This window comes from Camelus dromedarius, chromosome 4 (genome assembly GCF_036321535.1).
Source record: "Camelus dromedarius isolate mCamDro1 chromosome 4, mCamDro1.pat, whole genome shotgun sequence".
In the NCBI taxonomy this organism is placed as follows: Eukaryota; Metazoa; Chordata; class Mammalia; order Artiodactyla; family Camelidae; genus Camelus; species Camelus dromedarius.
This window is the reverse complement of record NC_087439.1, coordinates 2728223-2738897: the sequence shown is the minus strand read 5'-3', so window position 1 is coordinate 2738897 and position 10675 is coordinate 2728223. Positions and strand designations below refer to the sequence as shown.

The 10675-nt window shown below is 39.2% G+C and overlaps 1 protein-coding gene across 1 annotated transcript in view; it reads left to right on the top strand.

Annotated features, from left to right (window-relative positions):
* Positions 1 to 416: 416 nt before the first annotated feature.
* LOC135318436 (ankyrin repeat domain-containing protein 26-like) overlaps positions 417 to 10675 on the top strand; it is a 37080-nt gene continuing 26821 nt past the window's right edge. Inside the window, exons 1-5 of the mRNA XM_064485392.1 lie at positions 417 to 604; positions 2675 to 2842; positions 3441 to 3492; positions 3872 to 3941; positions 8312 to 8405. Coding sequence (XP_064341462.1) covers positions 493 to 604; positions 2675 to 2842; positions 3441 to 3492; positions 3872 to 3941; positions 8312 to 8405 — 496 coding nt within the window. The 5' untranslated portion in view covers positions 417 to 492. The remainder of the gene's footprint in view (positions 605 to 2674; positions 2843 to 3440; positions 3493 to 3871; positions 3942 to 8311; positions 8406 to 10675) is intronic.

Here is a 10675-nt window from a genome sequence, read left to right as displayed (position 1 = left end):
ATTCTCAAATAGTTCCAGCATTAAAGTTCAAGAACAGATTATTCCATTCTTCCCCTATTTCTCTCAGCATCTGAGGAATACATTCTCTCATTAAATCTTTGTAATACTCTTATGAGTATTAATAACTAATTGCCTAACAAGACAGTAAGATCCCAGTTTTATAAAGGAAGACTTTGAGCTGAAGAGAAGCCCCTTTTCCAGGAACAAATAGCTGTTGGTTATAGAGCTGGGACTTGTGAGTTCGAGACACTTTCCTTATGTCAGGCTCGCTCTAGTTAACTTAATGAGCTGTACTGCCCTCAGTTCATGACTACTTCACCTTCCTTTTTTTTCTTTTTTAATTATACATCCTAAATTTAAAAGTGTAGATTGTACAAGTTTGAAGTATCTGGGACAGTTGAAGTTTTGATATTACCTCTGATATTGTCTGAAATAATCTAAGAATTTAATATACTTGGTAATTGTTTTTGATATTAGTATTCAAGTAGTAATATGTATTTATCCCATGTTTTTATACACAGCCTTTACCAGCTGATTGTCGACTACACAGATGGAAATATACCAACTACTCCCCCTCAAAATACCGACCTAGGACAGAGTTCTGGTAATAAGTTACTCTTGTTGGGCCTACCATAGATAAGGAAGTAAGATTGAGGAAGTTTTGATAATGGAAGAGCAGTGAAAAAAGCCAGTGTGTAAATTTCATGTATGTTTTTATTTTTTTCATTGATTTTTTCTTAATGGTCTAGTATTCAGAATTATTTAAGAAGTTAATTGTAGGTAATTTAAAATGTGAGACAATATTGTCTGAAAACAAATTCATTTATTTAATCATGGCTCCTGAAATGCCATATTACATCTTTGTGTAAATAAGAAAAACAGGGTTTTAACTTTGTTGTACATTTCCTCTAACATTATAACAAGTTGGCCTTGTTACAGAACTGGATCTTTAATTTTTACAGCAAATGGATTACTTCCGGTAAATGAATGCTTGTTATTGCATAATGAGTAGTCTCACTAAAAAGTGATTGTCTTTAACACTGGGAGCTCAGGAATACCTTCCTGGTGCTGTAAACAAATGGCCAACAATTAGAACTGCACAGCTGGGCCAGTGTGTAGCATACTAATAAGAGATTGTTTTTTAAAGATACCTAGTGATAGTGCAGAAGTCAGGAAAGCAGTGTCTTGTTGAGAAGCACTGGTTACTTTTCACATCATTACACCAACAAGGTCTCTTTCTTACCGATTGCATTCCTCAGAAGTGTAAACAGAATGAGATATGTTGCCTTCATGAGAGTCAGATGTTTTCTTCTTTTTGGGGGATTCTTGTCATGAAACTATATTTTGTTGGAACAAGATTTTCTATTGCCATTAGTTAAAGGATTGTCATAATAAATACTCAAATAGCACAACTCAGGACTCAACAAATTGTAATAAAAGCACAGAAGTGCTTCACATGAAAAAAAGAAGACTATGCTGCCTAGATGTGACCCCTAGGGTGCTGTTCCACCTGAAATGTATGAGGGCACCTTTAATGTGGTAGGCCTGGATCAAGCAAAGAACTTCTGTTGTAGGAAATACAAAGATGGAATAGACAGAGTTTTGGTCTTCAAGGTGCTCATAACACAACAGAGTTGTTCCTGGTTAGTGTCTGTATTTTTTTTAAACAGGATTTTCAAAGAAAACATTCTTATCTGTTAATTCATCCACTTAACAGATGACTCTCAAGTGTCTTTTAGGTACTAATCGCCACTGTGACTTTACAGAACGCAAACAGGTCAAAAGCACAGTTCCTGGCCTCCGGGAGCTCGTTATTGTCATCACCATTTTTAAGATTTGCTTTACTTTATTCTCTGCTTACTGTCCCAGAGCCCACGAGGACTTTGTAACTGTCTTTATATATATTTTTATGGGTATTTAATATCTGCCAAATACTTTAAGTCCATGGTGAGGAAAGAAGTTTTTGAAAAGTGGGTAGGATGTCAGGTAAGCCATGCAGAGCGAGTAGAAGTTTGCCAGGGAAGGAGGCAGAAGGACAGTGTTTGGTGGGCGGAACATCTTTGAAGATTACATTTGGCAGAAAGGACAGCAGTGCAGAGGCTAAGATGTGCCAGTGAACTTTGCAGGGTGTATGAGTTTCGTTTTGTTGGTGCAGGAAGGATGCTGTAGGAATGGTTGGAAACGAGGTGACTACGTAGCTCAGGCACGCTTCTGAAAGCCTTTCTAGTAGTATAGAAAGGAGGAGGTCTGCTGTAGACCTTGGGAGATGTGTCAGAGTGCTCTTAGCCACAAATAATAATAGGAGGCCTAAGTAACAGTGGCTACAGCAGCAGGAGTCAGGATTGGTTAGAAGGTTCGGTGATGTCGTCAGGATCCCAGACGCTGTCCCTCCTTCAGCTGTGAGGCTGCTGGTGTTTGATGTCGCCTTTCCTGGTCTGCTGATTGGCAGCAGCTCCAAGCGTCTTCTTCTCACCTGACAGTATCCGCAGGCGAGGAGGGCTGCTTCCCTCTGCATGTTTCCTGTTAACGAGGAAGAAAACAGAGACGCTTCCGGTAGACTTCCCCTGGCATCTTACTGGCTGGGCTACATCGCATGCTCATGCCTCAACCAGCCACGGGGGAAGGAGATGTAGTTACTGTGATGACCGCAGAATAATCATTTCTCTTTTTGCAGCTAAGAAGAGATTACCTTCTTCGCATACTGGGGCAGAAAACATCAAAGAAAAGTTGCAATTGTCCGGCAAGGACGACAAAGAAGAAACGGTTGTTGAGTTGGGAACCACCAATGGCAGCCGCATGGATCTACTGAAGAATGTTGAGCAGAAGAGTAAGAAGATTCGATGTGAGTCTTCGGGCTTCCTGGTTGTGACATAAGGCAGGGATGCACAAGCTTTTTCTATAAAGGGCCAGAGAGTCAATATTTTAGGCCATGTGGTGTCTGTCACATCTACTCATCTCTGCCATTGCAGTGTGAAGGCAGCCCTAGACCGTATGTGAGCGAAAAGGGATGACCGTGCCCAGATAACACGAGGCCGACAAAGCCAAATGGCGGGGTGGGTTAGTCCCATGAGTGTCGTCCAGAAACACCACGCTGTGTGAGCTTGACGTTGTCAGTTTATGGTACTGATTCTACTAATGAATATCATCCTTTGTGAGTCTCGTAAAGTTTGGTTGGGATTTTGGTCCTTGTAAACAGCAGTTCACTTCAAGATATCAAATTTGGATAAACACCCTTTTTCTTTTTGATAAATATAAAGGAGGGGAAGTGGTTTTTACGCATTAATTACCTACCAGGAGTATACTCAGTATTCACTCAAGTGTGTAGTCTCCAGGTGTGGTCCCAAAGGAAAGCTTGTTAACAGAACATTGGTCTTATACTTTCAATAGTCTGTATTTTTCTATTGCTGATATGAAATCTATTTTACTTTTTTCTTTAATAGCGGATTTAGTGGTTGAGGTTTCACCGAGTAATGAAGATATCTCTGTCATCAGGTAGGATTTTATGGATTTTTAAAAATTACATGTTGACTAAGGGAACACAGAGAAAAGAAACAAGGCTTGTCGAGTGTCCTACTCTGGGTTAGACACCGTGTTATGTACTTGACATATGTTACCTCGTACAGTCACCACAACAGCTTTGCAGAGTAGCTGTGCTGATACAGCTTACTGTTAGTTAACTAGGCAAGTGTAGCTTAAGGAGGTTGACTGGTTGACCCATGATTCCATGGTTATCAAGTAATTGACCTGTGACTTGACCATCAGGCAGCCTGGCTCCCAGATCTGCTTTCTTATCCCTCAGCATAGACTTTTGTGACTAGTTTGTTTAAAGAAATGAACTCACTCATTTTTGATGTGTATTTTTGCTCCAAAGCGTTTCACCCAAACGTGACATTGATGATTCAAGGCCTCCATCAGATGATGACTTAGCTCTTCCTCCCAAGGTAAAGTGTTCTCTTGTGAAATTCATTTTTCTGCTCTGAATTTAGTTTTGTGTAGTATTTACTCTTAAAATTTAGCAGTGGTCTGCCTATCATTGTTTTATGTTTGTGTTAGAAAGTTGGTCAGAGTAAACCATTTTATAAAAATATGACAGGTTGATTTTTTTTTCTTTTCTTTTCTTTTCTTTTTTTTTTTTCCTTTGGTAAATACTGAAGATAAGGCTGAAGCAAAATGGACTAGAACATATATAGTGACAGGAAAACTGTACTGTGAAAAGGTTTCCCACAACAGAGGAAGTGTGAAGCTTGGCCAAGGATAAGGGTTCTTTGACTTTTAAACCACACTGACGGCACTTGTATAATACTCGTGCCTCAGGGACATCTTCAGTGCACACAGCTACTTACTGTGATAATCATGGCCTCTTCCTGGGGCCTTTCAGTTCCAAAACTGCGTAGCATGTGTCTCTTTTTTTCCCCTTGGACATTTTTTATTTTGGTATCAGAGAGTTGTGAGGAAAGAGGTTTTTGTTTTGTTTGTTTGTTTGCTTGTTTTACTTTATTTCTATCTCTGGTTCTGCATTAAGACTAAAATAATAATTGAAATTATAAAAATTTAGAAATTAAAATTCTGTTTCTCAAAATCCATATTATAGATTCCTCTGTGTTTTCTAAATTATCCCATTAAGAGTATATTCAAAGCTCTTCATCTAATTGAAGAATACATGTTTTCCCTGAAATAACAACCAGCTCTCAAAGTAGACTGTTAATAACAACCATATGAAAAACCTACTTCAGAATTCTTTTGTATTATAGTTTAAAAAAGTATGTCCAGTCCTCGTGTCCCATTCTAAAATTTCAAGTTTCAGATACTTTGTAGTATAGTTATTTACATACTCATTTTATAGCCCCTGCATCAGCATACACCGCTAGAGATTAGGGAATGTAATTGTGCATTTCCTGGAGCACCTAGAATAAGGTCTTAAATGTAAGAAGCATTTTAGTATTTTTTGAATGTGAGTGCATGAGGAGACATGGACTTCTGCACCACGCTGCAGGTTATATAACACGCACACTCTATCATAATGAAATCTATTTGATTGTACAGGTAATATAGTACACGTACTACGTCATAATGAAATGTATTTGAATTCTAAAAATATGACTTCAATTTCTATTCCCTTTGTTTAGGTTGTAAAAGTTCAGTTGTTATGACAGGAAATCTGTCATAAATGCCAAGGAAATAGATAAGAAGTATATGATGAATAGGAATAAGTTACAGTCTGTTTTCCAGTATCTACCAATTGTGAGCTTAGAATTTGAGATGAAAACTTTTTAACCTTCTTTCTAGCCCCCTCTCATGTTCCATTCAATGTATCTTTTCAAGCTATATATTATGCTTAGAATCCTGATTACCTGTTGTTTCTCTAAGTGGAAAGTTGATGTGTTAGGAACTTTCTAAAATCTATATTTCTCTCTCTCTAGTAATAATTCACAGTGCTCAGGTAGTGAGAGATGACCGTGTTCAATTGAGCGACTTCTAGTGACAAAATTTAAGTCTTACTTATAGTAGTATTTACAAACAAACGGCTGTAGATTAGTACAAGTCAGTATTACTGGGGATATATTATGAACAAAGGCCTTTGTTTTATATATCATATATTTTGATATTTTTATAAAATTTGCTGAAGAATAATATATATACTTGCATATGTAATTTATATATTTTTATATATATAATAAAAAGGTTAAACAGAGGCTTTCCTTCATAGCATATCCCTGACGATACTGACACATCACCCATCTATTATCTATAGATGCTGAAATACATGTATTTCTCCACATGCCTTGTTATACTTACATTTTCCTTTTTTTCTTGCCTTAAGTTTGTACTTGACTACTCATGTTAAAACATAAATGCAGGGATGTTTTGACTTCACTTTCTCACTTTTACATTTGCCCAGCAAAATTATTTCCTCATTTTAACCTACGCTTAGTAAAGTCATTCCGTGCTACATGTCATACCACTGCAGAGTGCACTTCTGTTAATTTTCCAGACTCACCTAATGAAACTGGTGTATGTAGTGCAAAAACCAAGGCTTAGAAGTCATAGGGAATCGGCTTGGGTTCTGAAGTTACATTTTCTAAAAACTAAAGAAAATAATTCTTGGTCAGCCTGTGACCAGCTGTTTCTTTGTTATAAATGAATGTGTAAAACTCTTCATGAGATTCCGAGAGAAACAGGTTGTAGTAAAAAAAAAAAAAACCCACAAATACTGGTGTGTTTGTTTGTTTGTTTAACCACTTTGACCTTGAAAAGACAGTGCTTGCGACTTGCAGGTGGTATTATATTTGGATTGTCAATTAGAGCTGCAAAGAACATTTCAGGAGAAGCAAAAGCATGGGGAATAATAATAAGTATGTGGGGTTAAAATACCAGCAGTTTGGTTTAGTGATGTTATACTGAGGACAGCCCATTTCGGGTAGGGAAAATAGCGTGCACTGAGTACCTTTATGGCGACCGGGCTTGAAGGCAGCTAAGTGCAGGGTAGTGGTGACCTATTCCAAGGTGACAGCCGTGGAAAGAGGTAAGAGCCTGAGCCCTTGGATCCCGGCAGCTCCTGCCTGGTGGCACAGCACTGTACTTGAAGTCAGCAGACGTGGCATCCTGGTTCTGACCCACTGTGGGATCTTGGAAACACTTGTCTGACTTGTTTGAATGTCAGTGACCTCGTTCAAAAACATGGTACTGATACCTACCTCTCAGGTTATGTGTCGTGAACAAAACTGTGGTAACAAATGTGAAAACACATTGTCAACTGTAAAGGGTGCTATAGAAACATAAGACAGAATGATCACAGTGGCCACTAGGAACCTACTGAAATGTTGAGGACACTTTTCTAAAATCTGAAGGACAATAAAATGGGAACGTTAGAGCGGGCACGGGGACTTCTCATTTGGGGTACGTTAAGTGTCAGCAAACTAGTACCGGACATCTCCGATAGGTATGTAGTGCTTTGGTACTTGACGCCTTCTGGGGACTTGAGATGTTTTGACCTTAAATAAACTCCTGTTCCTGAACACCGACTAGCACCAGGCAGCTAGACAATGAATGTAGCAGTTGAGGGGTTAGGCTGTAGTGGCAGGAACAGAAGAACAAGTAAACAGGAACCCTTTATCAGGGACAGTAAGTCCTTCACTTAAGGAACGTGGAGAGCGTTAGGTTAGACAACAGTGGGGGAGTTTGTAGTTAGGCCGGGGGTGGAGTAAGGGTGGAAGTTAGGTAGTCAGAAAAGAGCTGAGTGTGACCAGAGCTGCCAGGTGACGGACAGGAAGGAGCCAGTCACACGAAGGTCCTGGGGAGGGATTTTCTGGACAGAGGGAACAGCGGGTCCCATCTGCTCATCACGGTGCTCCAGCATCTTCCTTGGAGTGGCCAGGAAGCAGCAAGTGTGTAACCGTCCTTAGGATCACTTTTATTATTGTTGTGTGTAGAGAAGAGGATGTGCATCATAAGGGCCTGGCACATGCGGGTGGTCACTAAACAGTGTTCTTATTCTTCCCTTAGTAAAGTAAAGCTTATGGTACTTTTTTGAAGAGCTGCATAGCTACAATTAAAATTTCTCTGCTGTTAATTTAAACATAAATGTTTTTCTTTCTACTTTGGTACTTTATTCAACTATTTTTCTTATGAATAAAAGTTTTATCAAATAATCGTTAGATTCTGCTAAGCCTTTGTTTCCTGAAATGTAGCAGTTTCCACAGTGTTCTGTTGATACTCAACATGACACACTCCAAGGCTTTTTTTCATGCCAAGTATGTTATTTTAATATTAAAAGCAATATCTATCCTAAGAAACATTTTAAATTTATAGCACGTGTACTTATTAAAGAATATATTTAAATATGTATATTTTAAATTTTATTTTTTATTGAAGTGTAGTCAGTTTATAATTTTAGTTTCAAGTGTACTGCAAAGCAATTCAGTTATACATATAAAAATGTGTATTTTTTAAAATGTCCTCTTCTTTTGTCGAGGAATGCAGAATGGAATTAGGTATTTTGAAGTTAATTCTTTGTTGAAATCTGCACATAAGTCAGTATTTTGTCTATGAAAATATTTGCTCTGGCTTTCCATGCTCAGTTTACAGAGTCAGAAGCCAACTGAAGATAAAAGATAGACTTGATCTAGAGAGTCTATATGAAATTTTCTCTTTAAATGTTTGGGTTTCCAGGATATGCTTATTTTGTTTTTAAGTCTAATTGCTTTTAAAGTAGGAAATTTAAAAATAATAATAAGGTAGGAAACACAGGTATTTTCTTAGAAAGGGATAAGGGAATCTTTATGCAACTCATTATTAATATTAATTTTAACAGAGTACCTCCGAGATTCAACTACGGAGCCATGTTGGTCATTTATCTGGAGCTGCAGGTCTAAGAGAAAAAAATACATTAAATGGACAAATAGAAAGTAAGCACTGTATTTTATAAAGAAGTCATTTGACAGAATGTTGATTTAAAACATGGATTTGGATCTATTCTCTCAGCCAAAGAAAATCACCTGTTGAACATATAGTGAGAAAAAAGAGGAGGAAAGGAAGTAAATTGTATATCTTATCGGGTGTCAGCAAGAGATTAAACTAGAATGCTGTTTAAGGAGCTCAGTTGTTAGCTTTCTTTCAAGATGCTCTGTGACCTGAGGACAGTCAGGAAATCAGGAGGAGGGAAGGAGGGAGCGAAGAATGAGAGAGGTAGAGAGGAGGGGAGAAAATGAAGGAAAAGGAGGGGGGGTCCCTGGCAGGAGGTGGTAATGAATGTAGACTAGTTCTTTAGAAGAAGGAAGAGGAGTGTTTGAAATGAGGTGGGTATGAAGTGAGCTGCTTCCAGCACCAAAGCTTGTCCGGGAAGCTCAGCAGAATGTTCCACTCCCCCGTCCCCCGATCATTAGGAAGGCGGTGAGGACTGCGGTACCTGATCACGCAGAGCTGGGTGTGCCTGCCGTGGGTGAGCACAGGCGTGTGTGGTCAGCTGTCAGTGTCTGGACCTTCGTGTCATGCAGCGTGCTGCTGCCTTACAGGATGGTGTCTCATAGGCCAACAGAAGAGAGTGGGAAAGAGGAAGAGGGCAGGGTGCGTTCCGGGGAGGTCAGGGGCGCTGGAGCCTGGTAAAGAGTCCACTGGAAAGTCTGCAACTCCTGATGCAGCTTTCGGGGAAGTGTTACAGTGAGACGCGTGCGGCTGGATTTCAGAAGGATCAGTTAAGTCCGAGTGCTGCAGAAGCAGACTCGGTATAGATCAGAGTTGCTCACGTTTTACTCAGTCACCTGGGGACCCAGTGAAAAGTGCACATTCTGAGCAGTGGGTCTGCGTTTCTAACAAGCTCTCAGGTGATGCCCTTGTTGCTGGTCTTCAGATCACGCTCAGAGGGTAGACTTGTGTTTAGGGGAATCTGGAAAAAGAGCCACTGGGGAGTTAAAGACACAACAGCATCAAGGAAAAGCACGATTTTGTGTTTCTTTGTGAGCACGTTCATAGCCAGAACGAGGCAAAGAGTTGAAGTAGAAATTAGAGATGTAAGCTACTGCTGCTAAGCAGAGAGGGAAAAGAAATGGTGGGCATCATCCATCCAAAGAATAGAGAAGGGGAAGAATTAAGACCACAGATCTAGAGGTACCTTTGAAGAGGAAAGTGAAAGGAAGGAAGGAGGGAAAAAAGGCCGCAGGTAGGTGATTTTGGAATTGAGGGGAAACTTGCGAGAACTCCTTTTCGATGGCGTCAGTATCTTTGCACTGAAGCCAGGTTAGATCACTGCCACTACAGAGAATACTGGAATCAGGAGGGGGCCTATAATTGGGGTAAACCACTGCCACTCCTCCTATCAGGCTTCAAAGATACATGTTGTATTGGTATTTGTTATTCAAGTGAGATTATTTTGAATATGAAGCATTGGCTGTGTTGTTGTTGTTTTTAATGGTACCTAATTTTTTGATAAGATATTTGTTTCACAATAATCCTTTTAAACATTAGCCTGATTTACCAAACCAATTTTGGAAATAAAAGAAATTAATAGGATTCATTCCATAAATGCGAAAGTTGTTATTTTCAGTGAATACTACACAGGTTTTGAAATATAAAAGACTTTTAATGTCTAATAATTCTGTGGCAATGAAATTTTTTTTGATCACCAGATTTCAATATTGAAAACTCAGTATACATTCTTTCTTGCATGAGTGGATCAAGAAACTTTGACGGCTAGAGGATCCAAGAAATGTAGGCACACCGGTAGCCCATGTGGGTATGGAAAAAAATGAATATTTTGATGAACGATTATTCTACAAGTGTGTATCCAAGCCGATCAATTCATAACACTTTCTCTGACGAGAAGTGAATTGCACATTCAAATGAACTGCCATCACAGCTGTGGACTTCCTAAATCACAGGACGAATTGAAGAGCGTGGTAAATACTTGTAGTCTAATGGTGTCAGTCGCATGGAAGATGTGCTGTTGCACTTTACCGTCAGCTTTCACATTTGTCTTCTTGGAGCCGTGACTTGTTCCTCTGATTAAAGATCGCTTTTCTCCTCCTCAGGCAGCATGTTCACACTGGTACATGTGCACGTTTCTAGTTTATAAAGTCATTTGAAACATAATCGTACTTTTGAGATCTTACCTGCATGTTTTGTTAAACCTATATTCCTGCTCTTTATTCAGTGTCTATAACGGATTCCTATGTCTGCCTTG